This window comes from Montipora capricornis, chromosome 4 (assembly GCF_036669925.1).
Source record: "Montipora capricornis isolate CH-2021 chromosome 4, ASM3666992v2, whole genome shotgun sequence".
Classification (NCBI taxonomy): Eukaryota; Metazoa; Cnidaria; class Anthozoa; order Scleractinia; family Acroporidae; genus Montipora; species Montipora capricornis.
This window is the reverse complement of record NC_090886.1, coordinates 36,160,164-36,182,663: the sequence shown is the minus strand read 5'-3', so window position 1 is coordinate 36,182,663 and position 22,500 is coordinate 36,160,164. Positions and strand designations below refer to the sequence as shown.

Sequence of the window (22,500 nt, the reverse complement as noted above, 5' to 3'; positions counted from 1 at the left end):
TGAATTTTGACAAAAACCGTTTTCCCCATACAAATCCTTATATTTCTACTCTTGCATAATGTACTACAGTACAGTGGATACTCGTGTATCGAGCTTGGGCTACCTGTGAAGAAACGGCTTCGATTTTAAAGTGCGGTTTAGAAACCGCAACTTGGTCACCTAAATCGAGGTAGACCAAGTACTGCATACATTGACATCATCAAGACTGACACTGGATTGTAGAATATTAAAGAAATAAGAGACGCCATGTTCGATGAGTCTATTTGGAACTAAGCTTTTGTCTGTCTGTCAGACAGTCAGTCAGTCAGGCAGCGAGCGAGCGAGTGAGTGAGTGAGTTAGTGAGTGAGTGAGTGAGTGAGTGAGTGAGTAAACAGTAAACAGTAAACAGTAAATCTTTATTGCGCCTTACTCTCCAAAGGGAGGTATCGGTCTCGTTACAATAAAGGTGATGATATCTACTTGAATAACTAATTAACTAAAAAGATCATACAATTACTTGTAATACAATTGGTATAAAATTATTATTTTAATTATTTTGCATTTAGGAAGTCTTTTCTCTTCTGAAACATTAAATATGTGTATTTACCTATTATCTTTGAAGTGCTTTCGTTTTCTAGGGTAAGTAAATACCTAATTTTATCCTCATCATTAAGGCTTTTGAAAACAACATCGTGTGTTGAAAGGAGAGAATGGAGCTCATTTCTAATGTTATCGTACCCTGGGCAATACATCAAGAAGTGCCGCTCATCTTCTATATAGCCTCTATTGCAGACTAAACACGTTCTTCCATCTACTGGGATTGGTGCACCTCTATTTTCGTATTTCCCAGTCTGTATTCGCAAGCTATGAACCCCCAGACGCAATTTTGTCATACTTATTCTATGTGCTGGGTTTCTGATAGTTTTGAGATAGTCTTCCAATTGGTAGTCGAATTTGACTTCTTTGTGTGTAAATTTCTCTCTAGAGCCTTCGGAAGTGTTGTTGCGAGCCTTCAGCCAATTTCGAATGTAGTCCTTTTTAAGCTGATTCTTTATGGAGGAACGAGCATTCTTAATGTGTAGTTGGCTTGATGTATTGCCTATAGAGTGCATTCGTATAGTTTCGTCATTATTTAATACATCAAAAAATTGGCTGTGACTTTTTGCGTGATGAAAGGCTTCCTTTAATAGAGGATTGACTGTTTTATGCTGTAATCTAAGCGAGTAACTAAATATTGAAGCTTTTATGTCTATACTTAAAGGGTACCGTCCAAGTTCTGCCCTACAGGCAATGTTCTCTGTGTACCATGGGGTATTTAGTGTTTGTTTACAGAACTTGATATGGACTTGTTCGATAGTGCTTTTGTCAAAATGGGTCTTATATGATAATAGCTCCGGTCCCCATATTTCGCATCCATATAGTAGTATAGGTTTGACAAGGGCATCAAAGGCATCAAAGGGCATCAAAGGCATCAAAGGGCATCAAGGGCATCAAAGGCATCAAAGGCATCAAAGGGCATCAAAGGCATCAAGGGCATCACTCACTCATCAGTGAGTGAGTGAGTGAGTGAGTGAGTGAGTGAGTGAGTGAGTGAGTGAGTGAGTGAGTGAGTGAGTGAGTGAGTGAGTGAGTGAGTGAGTGAGTGAGTGAGTGAGTGAGTGAGTGAGTGAGTGAGTGAGTGAGTGAGTGAGTGAGTGAGTGAGTGAATGAGTGAGCGAGCGAGCGAGCGAGCAAGCAAGTAATGGAAGAAAATGCGTGCCCGACTCAGCGTATGTTAATATTGGATTAAGAAGATAATAATGATGATGATGATGAAAAATTTTATTTTCGATGTAGACTCGAGGATACTCGAAAAAATCCGAGTGCTTCTTTGCAGGAGTCGAACCTGTATATAACAGCTCTGTATTAAGCGGCCAGTTTTCAAAGTCCCGATTTTTCGCTCATACAAACGCTGTATTTGTTACCTGTATTAGGCGGCCACCTCTATTAAGCGGCCGCGGCCACCCTGTGCCGTCCCATGTTTGTCTTTCTTTGTTATTTTTACCTGTATTAAGCGGCCACCCTGAACGGAAACTAAGCCGTATGCCATTTTATGTGGTGTTTTATTGTGTTTAAAATGCAGTCCTTCATCACTATGAAGAAATATTATTTGCAAAGCTACTGTAAACTGACAATCGGTTCTTTAGTGTCGTTAACGCTTTTCAGATGTCTGCAATGTGCTTAAGTACAGTACAAAATCAAAAAACGCAAAAAAATAATCGTTTTGAAGATATGCTTCACTCTTCAGCTAGAAATCCGTCTTCAATTAGCTTGTTCTTTAGCCATGTGATGGAGAATGGATCGCCTTCAAACCCATACTCGCAAGGGATTTCCAGGCCATAACCTCCACCTCTGTTAACTCGCTTGCCCTTTCACCGTAACTTTCCCTTTGTTTGTAGGCCATTTCAAAAAATTTGGTTAGCCACAATGCCATCAACTTAGGTGCATGTCCAATCACTTCATAATCGTCCATAATTTAATTAGGGTGAGAATATGGTTTCGAAGTGGTTTTGCCACGTAATTTTTCCGTAATTTTGGGCAAACAATTGCCACAGTATTTGAGTCTTCCTTATTTTGCGGCTCTCGCTTCAATGCGTACATCTCATCGACTTTTGGCTCCCATATACTCAAGTATGCATGGTACCCACGGATACAAAAGTAGACGTGAAGAAGTTCCTTTGTCATATTTTAGCTGTAGAAAGAACTTTCCAAGTGAGCCACATCAGATTATGAGTCAATAGTGGGATGTCTTGGATGTCTTACAAAACGTCCGCCGATAATTTGGTAGTCAAAAAGGCGACGTACATGTCCGACTTTTTTAAGACTTCGTATTTCCTACCCTATTACTTCTTTAACTTGAACAGTTTTGTTGTCTATTGTGCTACTTTTAATTAGAAACATTTCCTTTATTTATGCACATTGAACAACTATGAAATGACGGAATTAGATATTTTGTTGTGAACTTAGTCATAGAAATGCAGTACAATAACTGTATACTTTAATGTCACTTTTATTTTGCCGTTAAGTTACAAGTTGGCACTGAACTTTGTTTAAAGCCAGTAGATCGCTTGAAAGAGTGTTGATTGTTCTATTGTTTCCTTGCATGAAGTGTATTTGTATGATACGCCATTAAAATTGACATTAGACCACGCCCAGTGAGTATTTTTAGTGATCCTGTATTAAGCGGCCACCTGTATTAAGCGGCCAGTTTCTCAAGTCCCGAGGGTGGCCGTTATATACAGGTTCGACTGTATCTCTCAGTACAATGATTATGGTCATCATGCTTAGATTCATTGTTTGAATTGCCTGTGTTATCTTATGATATGGAATGTCATTATTGCTGCGAGCCACAAAGCGAGCAGCAACACTAATCTTGACGGTATCCCTGTGTGCTCTATATGCCAGGAAAAATCTCGATTTCTCGATTTTGTGTCTGTTTGTCTGTCCTGATGATTTTGACGTCATTCTGTGACCCTCCAGCGAGAAAAAAATGTCGTCCGCAGTAGAGGAAAAAAAAAGAATTTTAGTCGAAGTCACGGAAAAATTACATTGAGAGCTTCTTTGGAGCCTAGCGAAGGCATCTGGCTGGTTTTTATTGCAAAACATCGCAATCGTAACCGATATTCATGTGAAAAACTGTAAAGTTCTGACTCTGTTGCATAAACATCGATCATTAGTATTCCACGCGACTTCTCTATAACTTCGGCCGTTAACTTGTTTTCCACTCTCAAAATTACCTACTTTTTGCGTAGAATACCTTTTAGAATGATTTCAGGTTTCTGATATGATACTTTTTGATTGGGAGGCATATTGTGACAAAAAAAATCATCACTTTTGGCGACGCGTCAGGGGCACCCAACGACCAATTTGTTGTAAAATGTATTATTATACCCCAGTTAATGAAAATAAATGTTATTAAGCCATTTTCAGGTGTTTTTCATTGTTTCTGGGAAAGCATTATCTGTTCCTTTTTCCCAGCAAGACACACAAGAAATTTCCCAGCCAGCTAGATAAGTTTTCAGAGTTTCTACAGCCAGCTCGGGTTGAAATGCTAGAAAAAGTCAGTAATTCCCAGCCAGCTCATCGGAACACCTGTATTTTTGCCAGCCAGCAAGATTCCTCTGGAGCAGATAAAGTGAGGAACGGATTCGCTGGGTGCCCCTGACGCGTAAGTTACGTTATCGCTTTTGCCTGCATGCCTTTCATCATGTCTCTAAAAAATAATCATAAAATATTCGCGGAAGGTCGATTTCTCTGAAATTTCAAAGGGTGATTGCTAAAGAGTGGACCTTGGCTATCAATTAAAACATCTCTGTTTTGCAAGAGAATAATGCGACCTTTGAATTGTGTTCGTGAGTGACGTGATGTTTATCTTTGTTCTTGTTGTGCAAATTTTTACAGGGAAATGAAATTACAAAAAATTTCTACCGAAAGAACGTTAAATCTCTATGTTGAGCATTTATTTGAACATAAAAGAAGCAACACTTAGCCGGAAATAATATTATAAGTCAATACTTAGAAAAAAAAATCGCAAAAGGATTCATAATTCAGTTATAAGACATCTTTTATGCAGTTGAGTCAATAAAAACATTGTTGTCTTAAATCATTCAATTGTTTCAATGTATTAAATACAACTGCAAGCTTTAAAAGTTGTGCAAATATTACTCAATACTTCCACATCTCATTTGCAGCACTTCACTTGCAAATGCAACAACTTAACAATTCGACGTGGTCAAAATGTTGTGGACTCAGGAGACCCAGCCGAGTGAGTCCACAACAAATTTTCACCACTCTGATGACGAATGTCGTTGTCGATAAGAATACAGACAACGCTCAACCACTTTCGATTTGTTTTTTGCCACAATATTCAACGCCAAAGAAAATTTTTATCAGTTCAGAGCGTGACCAAAATCATGACTCGAAGAAAGAGCAAGCGTTGTCTATAACTTTCTCGCAATATGATTGGTTTATTTCCCAGAATGGGCGTTCCTGATTGGCTATTACATTGCGTGACAAATTGACGCGAACATGACGCATACAGCGCTGTCTAGACTGTTATCGACAACGGAAAATTAGCCAATCAGATTGCGAGATTACAAGCAATTGTGGTAAAATAGAATATAGAAGTACTGTATGATACGTTGAAGGAGCTACGAAATCGATACAGTTTGATTTTAACCATTATGGGCTTACCCCATGACAAGAGATGATACACGAGCATTTTATGGCTAACGTTGTAGACCTTAACAGTGAACAAGTAAAGATGAATTCCATCCACCAGCATCCAGCATAAAGCTGCCATAAAAAAGTACTGCATTAAAGCGGCTGCCGCCACACAGGCGCCCTGTAAAATATAATTGAGAAGCCGGTCATTGGTGCGATTGACTGCAAGAACAGATGCGCTAGGATCCGTAACCTCCATGAGGGACTGTGGAGAGTGGAGTATGAGTTGATGCACAAAGAAAAAAATAGCGCAATCCAAAGCTAGTGCGCATGTGCAGAACAGAGAATTCCTATTCGTGATAGCGTTTGTGCTCCAATCTGGAGTTTGCTGTTATAACCAGGGGCCCGTTTCTCCAACGTCCCGAAATCTTTTTGGACCAGAAAAGGCATTTAGAAAACTGCTATCCAATTTTTTTGACAAGATGGCCTTTTGACATGTTTTCAACATAACGAAAAGCAAAATGGCTATGAAGTTTGGTGACTCTCCGTTCATAAAGTACATAGGGAGGTATGCCACTCGAAAAAGGCCCGAAAAGTTTCGGGACCTTCGACGGGTCATAGGTCATACCATAACGTCGAGTCTTTGCGACCAGTGTTTGGTTTCTTTGATGATGATTATGAACAAATCAGTTTTATTAATACATGCAGTACAGGGCCTACGCTTCATACCCCTGACGAACTAACTGGTCCGTTTTCGGGGCCGTAGTGTGAGTTTCGGCCCTTGTGCAGGGATGGCGCAGTGGTGAGAGCACTCCCTTCCCACCAATGTGGCCTGGGTTCGATTCCCTGACTCGGCATCACATGTGGGTTGAGTTTGTTGGTTCTCTACTCTGCACCGAGAGGTTTTCTCCGGGAAATCCGGTTTCCCCTCTCCTCAAAAACCAATATTTGACTTGATTTGTGTTAATTGTTAATTTCAGTTTACAGTGTCCACAATTAGTGCTCCAGCGCTAGAATGACTAGACACTTAAATAAAGTTCCTTTCTTTTCCTTTCCTTTCGTTTTCTCAGTTCAATTTATGGCTCGGCTGCGAAACAGTGGCAAAGCAAGAGCACGTACCAATTAGTCATCCTAAACCATTTTCGAACAGGTGTGACTAAAATTGATATGCCACAGTCATGTGTGATACTTTTTGACAAATGCATAACACAACGGTCATTCCATACACCCCTCTTGGCACTCGTTTCGAGAATTAGGCAATTACATGACTTTTGGAGGTCATATAGTTTATTTGCGGCCCGAGTAGCATCATTTGCGCCCGAGCGGAGCCAGGGTGCAAATCACGCTACGAGGGACATGAATGAACTATATGCCCAACAAAAGTCATGTGATTAATCATTATTATCAATATACCTTATTCCAAAATGGCAGCCATTTTACTATTCTTTTGTTTCCATGGAAATTGGCCCTTATGGCCTCGCTTTCAAACGCAAAATTCACTAGAATATCTAACCATGGACGAGGCCATAAGGGCCAATTTGCACGGAAACAAGAGAATACCGAAATGGCGGCCATTTTGGAATAAGGTGTATACACAAGGCCAAATCGTACAAATTCATTTAATAGGGAAAAATGTTTAACAAAGATGTAGCATGAATCTATGGTATAGAATGTTGTTGCTATAATACGATCAGCTACACAAGAGCAAGAATTGAGAGAAGAAAAGAGTAAAAAAAAAGAAAATCACATCAACAATAATTCGCGCTAAGTTTGGCATTGAAATGGTATCCTCAGGATCTCATTGGCCGAGCGACGTTGTTTGACATCTTTGCATGCGCAGTTAATCAGAGTCAGGGGGGCAAATGCATTTCAGCCTGGGCATTTTCCGTTTGGCCCGCAAAATGGCGGGTTTTACAGAGGGCAGTTTGTCATTCGGCCCGGCGTATTGATAATAGTGGTTAGTTATTAATGACCGTCGAGTGTGACATTTTATATATACACAGCAGCTTCACCTCACCTAACGTAATATTATGTAGTTGTCATAAAGTTTCACACCTGACTATAGCGTATCAATTCGATCTAGTAACTACTTAGCGCGCTCGCCTCACATCCTACGCAATTAGACAGTCTGTTTTTCCTCTTGTTCGCCTCGTCTTTCTCTCATCCATTTTCCTCATTCATTCGGTTTTTACTAACCTTATTGGCCGTGGCATTAATTCCAACAAGAAAGGTGATTTGTCCTGTCAATAGAGAGGACATCAAGCTCACACGAATCTGGAATAAAGGCGAACTCCTCTCTCTAGAGAAAAGTAAACAAAAAGAACATGAACTCACGCATCAATTATTTGTTAATTATGAAATGGAGGTGGGCGGCCGGGCCACTACTGTAAATGTTCTATTAGAGCCCCTTCTTCCTTCCCCCCCCCCCCCCCCCACCCTTATTCACGGCATCATTTTTACACTTCATTTTCTTTTGTTACCACTGTCGGTGGTATCGCCGTTATGACGGAGGACGCAAAAAATAGATTCCTTAGTAGCTTCCTTTGTCCTTTTGATTGCCCGTCAACATTTGTACCCAGATCATTTGCATAACGGCACATGTTACATATACATTCATATTTAACTGACCACTCCCCAAAGGGGCTTCTTTGGGCAAATGATACATATAATGATGCAACAGAACAAAAACTGTTTTAAGAATCAAATGCAGCCGAGAAGTTGAACCAGGGATCAAATTCAATAAAGGGTCAGAACTCATAAGCTCTGGATCTCGAAGCAACTACCCTAACCACTGCGCCATAGGCCCTCCTTCGAAAATACTTTGAGTAGCTTCTAGTCTCAAACAAACTCGACCAATTGTCTCTTTTCCCAATAAAAGGAGAAAAATCTTACTACTACTACTACTACTACTACTACTACTACTACTACTACTACTACTACTACTACTACTACTACTACTACTACTACTACTACTACTACTACTACTACTACTACATTTTTATAGCTTTCTGATCTTGATAATAGGGAGCTTACGAGTCGACGACGTTTGCAAGACGGCGCCGTTGAGTCACCTCACAGTACCGCGTCTCCTTCCTGTAGAATTTGTACTTTTACACGATTTTCACACAGGAACTATGGAACGTTCGATTCGGAAGACAAAACAAACGATGAATGCAAGGTTCAGTTTTGTTTCTATAGGCCTGGGGAGGACATTTATGAACTTGCTGAACAGCTTCAGCTGCATGACGAGATGACCACTTCTTATGCATGTGTCTCAAGAGCTATGCATGAAGATTTGCCTTTAAATTTCGCTAGCGCTTTTATTTTTAGTTGGACTATTCGCCATGGTGCAGCAGAAGGTCGTTACTTGAATAACATGCCCCTAAATGTGATACTTGATGACCCGGCAAAAACACCTGGAGCATCAACAGAAAATTTGACAACTAACATCGCTTCTATTTTCAATGTTGTCAACTTTCGCGCGACTCCGGCAAGTGCTCATAGAGGCATGCGTAGCAGACATGTCACGCAACCTAACGGCGCCGTCGTGTAAAGGTTGTCGATTCGTAAGGTCCTTAATAAAATGATACAATCGTGCAAATGGCCTATTACTATTACGTATTTGTTACTTATGCCTATATAAACTGGTTGCATATCACAAACACAGCTCCACGCAGAAACTCTTAAGATGATTTATTTCATGTATTTTTTGTGACGTACGTTAGCACCCAGTGGCTGATTATAGTGATGACAGATTCCAGGATAGACAATCCCAAGCCTACATACGTAAGGATCTCCAATAGTTTCCTGTCCGTTTGAGACTGTTAAAAATTGTAAACAAATCATTAATAATTCATGATGAACAGCCGAGGACAAGAGAATTCAGATCACATAACATTTCATGGTACAGATAAGAATGAACATCTCATCCTCATCGCTAAGGCTGATCGAAACACGTTTTACACTGGGCTGATGGCAGGCAAGTTCCGAAACCCAAGCATCTCACACGTGTGTTATTTTGCTCGGTTTGTCTTTCATGGTTTTTTTTCTAACACATAATACATACATAATACATATATATTATATATGTTGGAAGTTGCTGTTGGTATTTGTAAAACTTTAGCCTATTTAAACTATATAAATACAAACGGTGTTCAATTTTAAAATAACTTTTGTAATTCAGACCGTGTTTATCTTGTAGTGCTGGTCTCGCTTCTTTCGTCTCATACACGACATGATGTTTTATAAAATTATTTGACTATTATGGAAACGATTACAGATTTATGTGCACTTACGAGTTTAGCGTCAACATTTATGAGGTCCATAAGCACTGCAAAATGTGTTAAATGGTTGCAAACACACACTGTTTCTGAGCTGCCTGGTGTAAAATTGACGTAACAACCGTCCCCTGACCATCTTAATGAATAGAGAAATATTAGTTTATCCATGGAACAGTTTGTAAAATGAATCTTCAATTGGTGTGGAAAAAAAAATTCGGGATTTCTTGGGTTTTGCAGTGCTGCGCACGGTGATAAGCTCAAAATTCCCGCGCAGCGGTCGTAGCCAACCAAAGAAACTATTCGGAGCTTCCCGCGCCTTTCCCGCGCTGTGCGTCATGATTTTACTTATAGAACGCCTCCCTTGGGAGATTCAGCACGTCCACTGTTGTAAAAGCCAATCAAAACAAAGCTATCTCAGCATCAAAGGAAATATGATACTTTTCGCGGGAAAAACCTGTTCCTAAAAAAGATAAAGAAAATTAACATAAAAATAAAAATTCGGAAAAGGGTTAAATCAAGGAATTAGTGGAGGTAGAGATCCCCTTGATGAGCTCCTGTCCACGCGCGCGAAGCACCATGGTTAAGAAAAATGTTGACTTATCTGTGCGAGAAAATTTGGTTTTGGTCCCTGTACGACCATACGTCCAACCCTCCATGTATGACAATGTGACCATATCGCGGGCTCAAGTTGAGAGCTTAACCATGCGGCTATATTCCAGCTAGTTTAGGTAAATCATTTTATGATCAATTGACACCTGTCAAAACAAGGCATCGGCTGAGTAGTAACACGTGACCATGTCGAGGGCTCAAGTTTAGAGCTCATCTCGGTCAGGTGTTGACCGTTGACCAGGTACTGGGTTTCGATTGGATCGCAGGTTCAAGCCAGGTTAACTTATTGTAAGAATAAATACCGGTAAGCCGGGAGCTCCGCCTTTAGGCTTGGCTAAATCTATATATTACACAGATATTGTTTAAAGTGTCAATGACAGATTTTCCTTCATTTACTCAATTGAAAGATCATGGTTTTCTGAGATAAAGACAATGAAAAAAATTCCATATCGATTCTCCTTCCATGCGACCTTTAGAATGAAAAATCAACATTTTCACTTCCGGGGAAGGAGGGATACAAAACCACGCTGGTAAGGAGACTGGGGCTAGCACAACTGTGACGTCAACTAACGGCTGGCTCTGCCGTATTGCCCGAAGCGGGAAATACCATAATCATCTTTGTTTGTCCACCCAAATTTTTGAGTAAGCATTGTTTTTTTTTCTCTTGGGACCAAGCCCCAAGAGAAGTTGGAAACAATGCTTATGCAAAATTTGGGTAGACAAACAAGGAGTAGAAAATATACCGCAAAGGTTGGTCAAGACAACGTGAATATAGGCGTTGTTACAATATTTCGGCTGGCGAACACCATCCTTCTTCAGGTTTATTGAATGGATAAACGCTTTTTACAAGATCTTTATATTTACCGGAAATGACATAAAAAGGCTACATGATGTGTAAAATTAATAAAAACGGAAATGCATAAAAAAAGAGGAAAGATAATAATACATGATAACAAGGTAAAATAAACAAAAGAAAATAAAAAAGTAGCTAAACTAAATTACATTTCATCTCTTCTGTTAAGGCCTGCAGGCTCCAGTGTTTTTCCTCTGTGTATGAGGAATGCCTCACGAGCCTCAAAGAGTATTATCGTATTTTCCGCTTCGGGCAATTGACATCACTGGCCTGCTATTTCCAGTCTCCTTACGAGCGCGGTTGTGTATCCCCCGTCCCCGGAAGTGAAAATTGCGATCTTTAAAAGGCTGTAAATCAGTATGGAATTTTTTGGGTTTTTTTTAAATCTCAAAAACGATGATGTTTTGATTGGTGAATAAAGAAAAATCTTCCATATACACTTTAAGTTTTCTTACTTGCTTTCTGAGAGATTCCAGAACACACATTCTCTTTCATTTCCTGCGGACTAAAGTCAAGTAAACTTCTTGGAACTTGTGCAACTATCCATCCATTAAAAGCAATTAAAACTCTGCTCTGACGAAAGCTACAAGATTAAACTTAAATTCTCAAATGGACTCAATAGGCGCGTCTTCGATGCTACGGACGAAGAAAAAATAATGACAAAAAAATTGATCCCGCCGTCGTATTTCTTCCAATTTGAATACGTCAAATTTACTTTTTTACGATAAAATCAGTTAAACTGCAATCAGAGCTAGGCGAGCGATCAGTATCACAGATCATGAGTTTATTATTAATCTGCCAATCTCCAAACATACCGACTCATTTGTTTTCAAGGATGATGCTTTTTTTTACGAAAGGTTGAGTTCCATTGATTTATTAGCCAATCATAAACTAAAAGGCCTTTTAACCGACTGAACAGATTTAGCAAATAAATTGCATGTTGCCATGCGTCTGTTCAGAAAAAAATCCCGCATGACGTCAAAATGTGGCAAGAACAAAAACGTGGCACACCAGGCGGTGTCACGGATGTTCTTACCACAATTTGGCGTCTTCTGTGATTGTTTTTTGATGACGCCAGCTATGCGTCTGTCCTCTAATGATCATATGTGAGAACGCAAAATGCCAAATAAGTGTATTATGTAATCACTGATACCTTAAAGTTCTTAAAGACCAAGGTGACATTTTTTAGCAACTCTGCTTTTGAAGGAGGAAATAGTGAAGCTGACATTATATTGGTGTTAATCGTCCTGTAAAAGAAACAAACAAACAAACAAAGAACAGAATGAAGTGAAGATAACGAGACAAGACTAAAAGTGACATAAACATCAGACTTCAGCGAACCGATCTCGGGAAGAAACAAATTATAGTTTATTAGGATCTACCAGACACTTCGTTGGGAAGAAATTTCCCTTCGATTTTTTTGGCTCTACGTTTTGACAACGAGGAAATTAAATGTGTATTTATAAAGCGTGAAGAAGTTGAACGGGATACAAAACACGTAAAACATACGTGTCCACCCCTTCCTCCCGCCCCACCCAACATGTACACGTAGTTTTTTAGGCTTTCAACACGTTATAAGGTAAGGGAGATGGGAACTGCTCTTGAGTTTTAAAATATGTCATCGCTTTTGGTAGTAACTTTGAAATCATGGATAACTGCGAGTAAAATAGACTGTTCACAGTCTCCTATTTTTCCGTTTGATCGTCGGGATCGAGCACAAACTTTCGCCATCTTTGTTTTTAAAAGCGAGCGCGAACTGGGGAGAGCGATATAACTATCGAGTGGGTGGGGGGAGTGGAGGGGTTTTGGCAGGAAAAATAGGGAGACTGTCCGATCTTTACTGCGACTAGTGTTCAGCGAGTCCCGTTGCACCAGCAACGGCAATACCTGATTGGTCCATAACACAATGCATCTGTCAATAAAAATACAGGTTCGAAAACAACATGGCTTATCTGGAGAAAGAATCTCAAGAGTCTCAAGTTTTCGAAAGGCTATAGTTTAGGCGACTTGGTGGATTAGTCCTAAAAGAGGAACAGAAGGAAGCGATTACGCTTTTGCTGCAAGGCAAGGATGTATTGGCTGTCCTTTCTACAGGATTCGAAAGAGCCTGATCTACCAAACCTTCGTAATTGTCAAGCAATTGGAAAATGAAAGCACTTCTGGAAGAGATCGGCCCTCGTGTTTGTTTATTGTACCGTTACGAAGTGTAGGAGAGGAAAACATTAATCCTAATGATTTTGGTTTGAGCGTTAAGGGTTTTGAGAAAAATGTAGATGTATTAAATGAGATGAAGAACAACAAATTTCAAGTCATTTACCCTTCCGCTGGGTAAGCTTTGTCGAGAGACTACGGTTTTTGCGGGTTGAATCCACGCCGCTCGAGAGACAACTGTCGCTGATACTTGTCGACGAAAGTCACACCGTTGAAACTTGGTTAGTGTAATTTTCGTTTTTAATACCACTGTATGTATAGATCCAGATTTTTGACTTCACAATTAAACACGTCGCGGATCTCCTGTCAAGGAAGGTTTTCAGTTACGGAAAGATGCGGCAAAGTCCGTTCACATTTTGAACTGAAATACGAAAAATACTGATTAAAAAAATTCAGATTTCAGCAAATTGTATGGTAAACAAACTCGCCTGACTACACCTAAAAGAGAAATCTCAGTACGTCTTGCGGTCGAATGTTGAGGGAAAAGCTGTCAGGTTTTTCCCCAAACGCGTGGATATCCAGTTACTTGACATAACTATTCCACAACCTTTTCGTGCATGAAAAGAGGGATTCTACATGCAGTGGTATTAAAAACGAAAATTACACTAACCAAGTTTCAACGGCGTGACTTTCGTCGACAACTATCAGCGACAGTTGTCTCTTGAGCGGCGTGGATTCAACCCGCAACAACCGTAGTCTCTCGACAAAGCTTGCCCAGCGGAAGGGTAAATGACTTGAAAGTTGTTGTTCTTCATCTCATTTAATACATCTACATTTTTCTCAAAAGCCTTAACGCTCAAACCAAAATCATTAGAATTAATGTGGTCCTCTCCTACACTTCGTAACGGTACAATAAACAAACACGAGGGCCGATCTCTCCCAGAAGTGCTTCCATTTTCCAATTGCTTGACAATTACGAAGGTTTGGTAGATCAGGCTCTTTCGAATCCTGTAGAAAGGACAGCCAATACATCCTTGCCTTGCAGTAAAAGCGTAATCGCTTCCTTCTGTTCCTCTTTTAGGACTAATCCACCAAGTCGCCTAAACTATAGCCTTTCGAAAACTTGAGACTCTTGAGATTCTTTCTCCAGATAAGCCGTGTTGTTTTCGAACCTGTATTTTTATTGACAGATGCATTGTGTTATGGACCAATCAGGTATTGCCGTTGCTGGTGCAACGGGACTCGCTGAACACTAGTCGCAGTAAAGATCGGACAGTCTCCCTATTTTTCCTGCCAAAACCCCTCCACTCCCCCCACCCACTCGATAGTTATATCGCTCTCCCCAGTTCGCGCTCGCTTTTAAAAACAAAGATGGCGAAAGTTTGTGCTCGATCCCGACGATCAAACGGAAAAATAGGAGACTGTGAACAGTCTACGAGTAAAATGACAAAACAGTGCCGATACGTACGGGAATACTTTGGATTTTCCTTGGTTTGCGTTTAACGAAAAAAGCGAATTCTTCCCCCGCACTTCGACTCTGATCTTTTGTTCTTTCACCATTCAAAATCATTTTTTTCTCGGCATTCCAGGCGCACCTTAACCACCGCAAATACAATCAGGGTCTCGCAGAGTACGAGATTTCGTTGTTTCGCCTAGAGCTGGCGAAAAAAAGGTTAAACGTTTGAATGTTGAATAGGAATTGAAAATTGACCATTCACCACGAAAGGGAATTCGAAGTTTAACGAAACAGAAGACAAGCCCTGTTCCGTTCAACAAGTTGCCAGTGGCTGAACGACGTGAAATGACCGTTTTCCAGTCTCAAAAGATCATGATAACACACTCTCTCGGCTTGAACATTTTTTGATCATCAAATGTTTTAAAAGTTAAGACGTGTGCCTTGAGCTTAATATAACCATGGGGGACTTACAGTGATCAAGTAGAATGGCGGAAAGCATACCTGCTTTTGTTCGTGTTGTTTGCAGTTGTAAACAGCCTATGCACTTTTTTATATCTCACTCCCATAACTACCGCGCCTGAATAAGGAAAACGAAAGAATCTAAAATGTGACTAGTTTACTCACCAGTATAATTGGAGCTGCATTGAATGGAGTTTCCGTGAAATCAACAATTTAATTTGTGTGGCCAATCACAACCAATCACGTGGCCCGTTCATAAAGCGAAGAAAATTCATCAGCTATTGAAGTGTCTTCGTAAGACATGGCACTTGCTATTTCACAAACTCGTGCCGCAGGGATAAACAACCAAGACCCGAGTGTCTAGTTTACCACGAAAACGGAACATACGCAATTATATTAAAGTACCCCTGTGACCAAAATTCAATTCTTATTTTTCTTTGGATTTCAAAACTATGTTAACTAAACAATAAGCGACCAAATTTTTAAGCCTTCATTTCAAAAAGACACCTGTTTATTTTAACTGGAATTTTCCTATTTAATGGTCCGCCATTACTAACTTTAAGTTCTTGAGAGAGCTGGATCGAGGAGAAAATGACGTCAAAAGCTCACTAGTTTAAGAATGCAATGCGTGTGTACGCCGCAAAATTAATAACAAGCACGGGAGTTTTGGGATTTCAGACTTTTAAAGTCGTGTTTTGTTTTTATAATGAGCTGCAAGGAAATAAAAAAGGTACGTTGACTCCGAATAACCGTCACAACAAATATATTTCTCCCAGGAGAGGCGCGACCGCGAGGAGATTGAGAACAATTTGCGAGGACAACAATAATCTTTTTCCTAGCACCTTCACATTACTTCTTTTCCAGCGAGGAAATACAACCTCCCCCCCGCGGAACACCACCGATGGGTGTCCCTACCGCTGTACGACCTGCTAAATTTGATGCAAGCTCTTTCAGCAAGTTGTTGTTTATGCAAAATAAACTTGTGAAACTGTTTACATTTTGCAAGAAACTAATTCAAAAACTAACAAGATTTATTCGTTTCCAGATTTTTAGGCATGCCCTGAACGTCCCGCTTGAAGATAACTACTTTCCTTTCCCGCGCACGCCTTCTTACATCAGAGATCTAGTAAACATCTTAATAAACTCGTTTTCGTGGTCCGTACTGTAAGTTCGTTTGTTTCCGCGGGCTTCGCGCTAGTAGGCTTTTGATTGTGCCAGCATAATTTTCGGCATAATTGGTGGAAACTAGCATAATTTTCTCAGATTTTTAAAAAATAGCACTTCTAGCATGATCGGTTTATATTGATAAGCCTGAGACCATTTTTGTCCAATGTTTTGGCGGCATTCGCTGTTTAGAAACGGAGAGTCTGGCACGAGATGACGGGAACCGAAAGTTGCTGTACGGTGTTGGTCCCAGTACCTCTCATTTTCAAGTTTGCAAAATGGCGTCAGCTACGCCCCCCGATAATTTGCAGCTGGAGACCATAACAGAACCAGCAAACGTAGCCAGAGACCGTTGCCTTAATACAAAGAAAGCAAAGTACCGTGAATAGAAGTCATATGAGCTTTGGACACCAAAAACGTTTTGCTACACGTTGGTTGTTTAATAGTAATACATAAAGCAGCAGTTAGCCTAGCAACCGATGTGGCTTTCTTAATTGGTGTTCATAGAAGAATCCTTTTTTCGAGAAGGGGTTTCTCTCCATTAACTAAAACATTCACTAATTAGTAGGTAGTTTGAGGGGAATATTGTGTGTGTGAATGGTGAGTTGAGGAAAAATCATAAACAAAACTTAGGGTTAGTCTGTAAAATTAGGGGGAGAAATTTACAAAGCAAACCCTCAACCCCAAAATAAGGTTAACAAATGAAACAAACTCTGTGTGAAATTAAAAACTTTAATTTCAGAAACAGCCAGATAGTACATGTACGAAAAACTAAATCACGTAGGAGGGATTAATAAATATTTGACCATGAAAATTATTCGTTCTTAAAAAGTTACACGTTTCAAGGTCATGTGCCTCTGGGTAGATCTGATGGATTAACCACCCGAGGCCATGACATAACTTTCGTATTGTTCCATGTTCGCGTTATAGTTAAATGATGCACCCTTTTTTACTCTAAAAGTAGCTTAAATAGCTTACCGTTGGTTTCATTGGTATCGTCAACTGAAATCATAATCCAATCGCCCCCTTTGAATTCCAATCCAAGCCTCTCATTTCTGTAAATCCGAGTCACGCTTAAATCTTCAAGAAAAATTTATGGATATGATAAGCAACAAACTTTCTTTAGAAATACATGTCAAATTTTTTGTCAAGCTCTTATCGCCCAGCCCTACCCTTCCCGACTTCCATAAACTCTCTTCTCTCCCCTTTTCTCTCCTTTCGACTTTCCAAACCCTTTTCCTTCTCTTCCCCTTTCACTTTCAACCTCTCCGCTGTCTACCCCTCCCCTCTCCCAGTCCATCCCACGCATCTGTCTCTCCTCCCTCTCTCCTTTCCCCACTCTGCCTATCCCCTCCCCTCCTTTCTCTTTTTAATCCCTCTTTCGTTATCCGTTTCCTCTCTTTGTACTTTCTTCTTTGCGCCACACTCTCCGTACCCATTCCTTTTTATACTTTCCCGCACTCGTCATTTCATGGCCATCCATGCAACTCTTGGCTTAGATGCACTTTTTACATACCCTTCTACAATTGCTGTAGAAAAGCATGCGAAGCTATAGTAGCTGCTGTAATGTTCCGATCTGCAGCAGAAGACGTATTGCATGAAATCGTCAAATGTTGCTCATTCAGTTCATTAAAAAAAAAAAATGACACTCACCAAATTCACTTGTTTGATCGTCGAATGGCATTGACTCATTTAAGCTGGCAGCAGCGACAAAAGTTTCGCAAAGATCTGAAGTCATCATTGCATTTTCTTGTCGTTCTATGTCAGGTTCGCCCTTATCAGAAGATTTGATTAAGGTATCCTTCATCATATTACGCATAAATGAAACCCATTTCTGAAGAAAAATAATGTTACGGCATTCGTGTTCATTGTTTTCTGAACTAATTCCGACAACTGTTGTAATAGCTGTATCCTTACGATGAGTACAGTACAGAGGTTTAGCAAAGGGACGACACCAAAAAGGTTTATTGAGTGAAAAATGAGTATTGTGTGTTTGGCATGCATTTTTTGTACAATTACTGCATTTGAGGTTTCCATAGTTTCAAAACCGAGGTGACAATGATGTAAAGTGAAAATGCTTATGGTCGAACAAAGACGCCAATGAGAGATCGTATGTTTCTGTCCACCAACTTGGCGGCGAATACCTAACGTGAAAACTATCTGGACAACAGTAAAAAAGTCTTAAACTTTGCATGATACAAACAGGTTAAAATAGATACACAACAGTGACCATGGCTGAGATTATATTAAGTCGTGGAGGGAGTGCGGCCCAGTGGTTAGGGCACTAGTCTTGGGATCAGGAGATCCCGTGTTCAAGACTTGTTCTGACCACTCGTTGAATTTGTTCCTTGTATTCCTTGTTGCAACTCGTAAACTGCACTTGTAAATAACCAACTGGTTGGCCTGCCGCGGTCAGTTGGGATCCTTAACAGTTGTTGTTGTTCTGTTCGGTCATTTCGTTTATTATGTTTCAATGGCGCTGAAAAGCCCGTATGGAGGAATGGGTATGTATTGTATTGTCGCGTTTTCGTTGGTGTCGCATTCTACAAGAATCTGCTGTGTAAAGCAACCAAATCTCAAATGAGTTCTTTGGAAAACGTGAACACACTACGGCAAATCTTAGTTTTCTATTTAAGCTTCAACAACATTCCCCAGAATCCAGTTCGTGTATTGATGGTTTGCATCGGACGTCACGGAGGCCATGATGGTGTACAATGTCTGTTGGAAATTTGACTCTATTGTTTTGTAAAATTTGTGGGGCCATTTTCTATTATTTTGTTCACCAACATGGCCGTGTCATCACGTGGATTCAGACCTAGAATAACTGGTCTTGTTTGTAATAGATGAACGATCAATGAAATGATCACGAATAAGTTTGTTAAACGTGAACTTGGCATCGCAGATTCAGAAATGCTTACCACCGAAGTGAATCTATTTAATTGACACCTATAGATATTACCTTTCTCGTAGTTGTATTTCCTTCGAGAGTCTCGCAAAATTTCGAGACAAGTACCTAACAACAAAAACGTTTCGCTTGTTCAATACAAAGGCTACCCTACTTTGCAGTAGTTCATACCCGCCAGAGGTCATGTTAAGATTTCTGCTGGGGATTTCGTATGGCCCGTCGTGCATTGCTCGCTGCTTCGCTTATAGCCCCTTTCTTGGCGTTTTGTGGCTATGCCTTCTTAAATGGTTTTCTTGCGACTCGGGGACGCGAGTTAGCTACGGAAATCTTCTTCTGCCCAAAACCCGGTGTGTCTCTGAAAAGCGTCAATTTGTGTTTACCCAGCCATCGAAGTAACGCCACTGTTCACCATCTTTATGGGCCTTGTGTGAACGCAGGCTTATTTACAACAAGACGCCTGCAAGGGCGTATCCGTGGGATGCAGAAGCAGTTAACATAAATTGTCCAGTTACAGTGAACTACAACTACAGGTAACCTTCGGAAAATGGCGAATGTTTACCAAAAAGATAAATCTGTCATTTAACTAACAGAAATAGGCTTGTTTTATCCCGTTTATTCCTCTTTTTGGCTTTCAACGGACGTCGGGCGTTCGACCCCGGCCTCCCACCTCCCCACAGCGATCGCCAACGTGTTGCCATGGCTCCCACTCCTTCCGCCTCCGGGTTCGCCTCTTCCGACAACTTACTTCTGCCCGGGTTGTTTGGGAGTGAGGGCTCCCAGTGATAATTGATTACTACTAGGTAAGGAATATTTAGGTAAAAAATTATAGGAATACGGGATATTTGAGGGGAAAATTGACTAGATACGTGTGATTTCAAAATCGAACGATTGCACAAGTCAAGTATGATTTCAGAGCGAAATTGCTCAACGCAAAGTTCAATTACCACTTTATTACATCCATTCAGAAATCGCACAATAATTATTTAATCCCTAAAATACAAGATTTTAGTCAGTGCCAATATTTTATTTCTTCAGTTAGGAACAAACGTTGCAAAATTCGCCACACAATGGTTTTCTTTGTCTTTAATTTTCCTGCAGTTTCATTGGTTACCTTAAACAAGCCTTGAAATCTGATTGGTTGTTTTGGTTTAGTGTTCCTTTCTCATTGGCTGGGGAAATGGTGCGAGTCAGAGCACAAAAAAAAGTGGTTTGGGAATAAATCGCGCTGCTGGGAGCCAACCACATTGCAAGGATCACCGGTGATTTCTAAATGGATGTAATAAGAAAAGTTATCATCAGCTAAAAACATTTTGGGAGATTTTCGCTTCGTCTAATCTTTTTTATCGCACTTTTGGTTGTACAAGTAAAATCGTAAAAACGAAAGTGACATCGATTTTAGCGGCCGCCTGTGATCAAAGTTACCTTGCGTGTTACTAACAACTCACGAAACAAAGGATAAATCTGTGACAAAATGATGGCAAGACACCGGGGTTTTGTTAGTTTTCTTTCTTTTCTTTTAAGTGTTGTAAGGTTCGACAAGATAGGCGCGAATTCAACACAAAGGTCACAATCGTTGATGCCAGTCTAAGTGTCAACTAAAATTAAGCCCCCTTCGAATGGGAGTTGTACTTGGATGGGGGACCACTTCGAAGTCCTCGTGACAACGATACCTGTTTTTTTTTTTAATCTTGATGTCATTTTTTATTTCGTTTGGAAGTTGAAGGCTATTTTCTTATTTCATTTCTACGTCGAGGGAACAAACTGGTTCGCAAGAAGCATGTCGATTGCAGTATTCGTTCTATGCAAAATAATGTTCATACAAGAACGAAGCAAGATCTAGATATTTCGTAGACTGGATTCACCCGAGCGGAGCTTAATAGGTCATTTCCGAGTTCATGTCTGCCTCCTCTTCAAAGCGAGTCTAAGTGCGAAGTTTTTGTGATGGTAATTAGTTCTACTTTACATATGAATGAAACCTAATTTTCATAACAAAAACTTCGCACGTAGACTCGCCTTGAAGAGGAGGTAGATATGAACTCGGAAATGGCCTATTCAATATCCGTGGGGTATGCACATTTGTGACTACCAACAGGAAAAAGAAAAAGCACTCGACAGGTAATAAATGTTCATCAATATTCATACTTAATTAATTTTTTCAATAAAACTTTACCTTGGGGCTTCTTTTTGTCCTATTTCCTTGACGTTTTTCTTTTCCTTTAATCAAGAAAATTAAAAAAAAAAAAAAAATATATATATATATATATAAATATATAAGTACAGTGAGGTACTTATATATTTATATCACCGGCATCCGACCGGTAATCTGGAGACCCAGGTTCAATTCCTGGCTGAGCCACATTTTCACTTAATTGCTTAGTTGTGCTGATTTCTGTTCCCAAATTAACCTTGTCTATATATAAATATATATATTATATATATATATATTATATATATATTATATATATATATATATATAACTTAAGACAAATCTAGGTTGGAAAAAAAATTGAGAGCGAGAAACAAGAAACAAAGGCCTTTGGCAAAAGATGACTTGGGTTCTAGAATAAAGGGATTTCAAAGGTTTACGCCTTGACGCATAACATCAGTACAACCAAGCGAAATCAGTCGTTTTTGATAAGTATTAGTCGACCAAACATTAGGACGATTTGTTCGTCTTCAGTGTGAAAACGGCCATTTTTATTGAAATTATGACTGCCGATAAGCACTGTAATACAGCGCCAAAACGGTTTTTTGGGCATCAAGAATCCTCTTTCCTTGCAGTATTAGTTTTTCGACTTTATTATTATTATTTTTTTGTAGCTCAACCTTAATTTGTTTCCTTAATTCACTGGCCGAAAACACCACCAAAGGGATAAGACAAAATAAAAGTATATCCCCGAGATCTAAAGTGAATTTCATTTTCCTCCCTTCCCACTCCTTTATGGAAAACCAACCTAAATCACAAACCACAAAATGTATTTTGCTGTTCTCCGTGACATTAATTTGCGGTTTATACTATATATCTTTTTGACCTAGGGTGAGAGCCTTACTGGGAGAATATCGGCCCGAGGTCTTGATAGTGCAGACCGAGCGCACTGAGGGCCCACACGTGCGCACTTGCCTCACTTATCTAAAGGACCTGTTTTCAATTCGCACCACAAACTATAATGTAAGGAATTTAGAAATGAAGCTTCATTTGCCCAAACCAAATACCAACTATCTCAAAAAGAGTTTTAGCTACAGTGCGGCCTCACATTGGAACAGCTTACGCAACAATTTACGTACGATCGAATCAGCTAGATCTTTAAAAAAAATAAATAAATAAATAAATAAATAAATAAATAAATCGATTTTATGAAAATGAGGGTTAGGCTCCCACACGGCAACCTTGTATAACAGTGTTTTTATTACTATAGTAGGTACTGAATTTTATTGTGAGGT

At 39.9% G+C, this 22,500-nt stretch overlaps 1 protein-coding gene across 1 annotated transcript in view; it reads right to left on the bottom strand.

Annotated features, from left to right (window-relative positions):
• Positions 1–17,964, bottom strand: part of LOC138046620 (adhesion G-protein coupled receptor D1-like) — a 32,616-nt gene extending 14,652 nt beyond the window's left edge. The window contains exons 1-8 of the mRNA XM_068893223.1: positions 17,808–17,964; positions 17,133–17,234; positions 15,033–15,108; positions 12,078–12,171; positions 9,917–9,922; positions 8,903–9,003; positions 7,379–7,481; positions 5,213–5,363 (exon numbers count right to left, since the gene is read on the bottom strand). Coding sequence (XP_068749324.1) covers positions 5,213–5,363; positions 7,379–7,481; positions 8,903–9,003; positions 9,917–9,922; positions 12,078–12,171; positions 15,033–15,108; positions 17,133–17,234; positions 17,808–17,964 — 790 coding nt within the window. The remainder of the gene's footprint in view (positions 1–5,212; positions 5,364–7,378; positions 7,482–8,902; positions 9,004–9,916; positions 9,923–12,077; positions 12,172–15,032; positions 15,109–17,132; positions 17,235–17,807) is intronic.
• Positions 17,965–22,500: the final 4,536 nt, after the last annotated feature.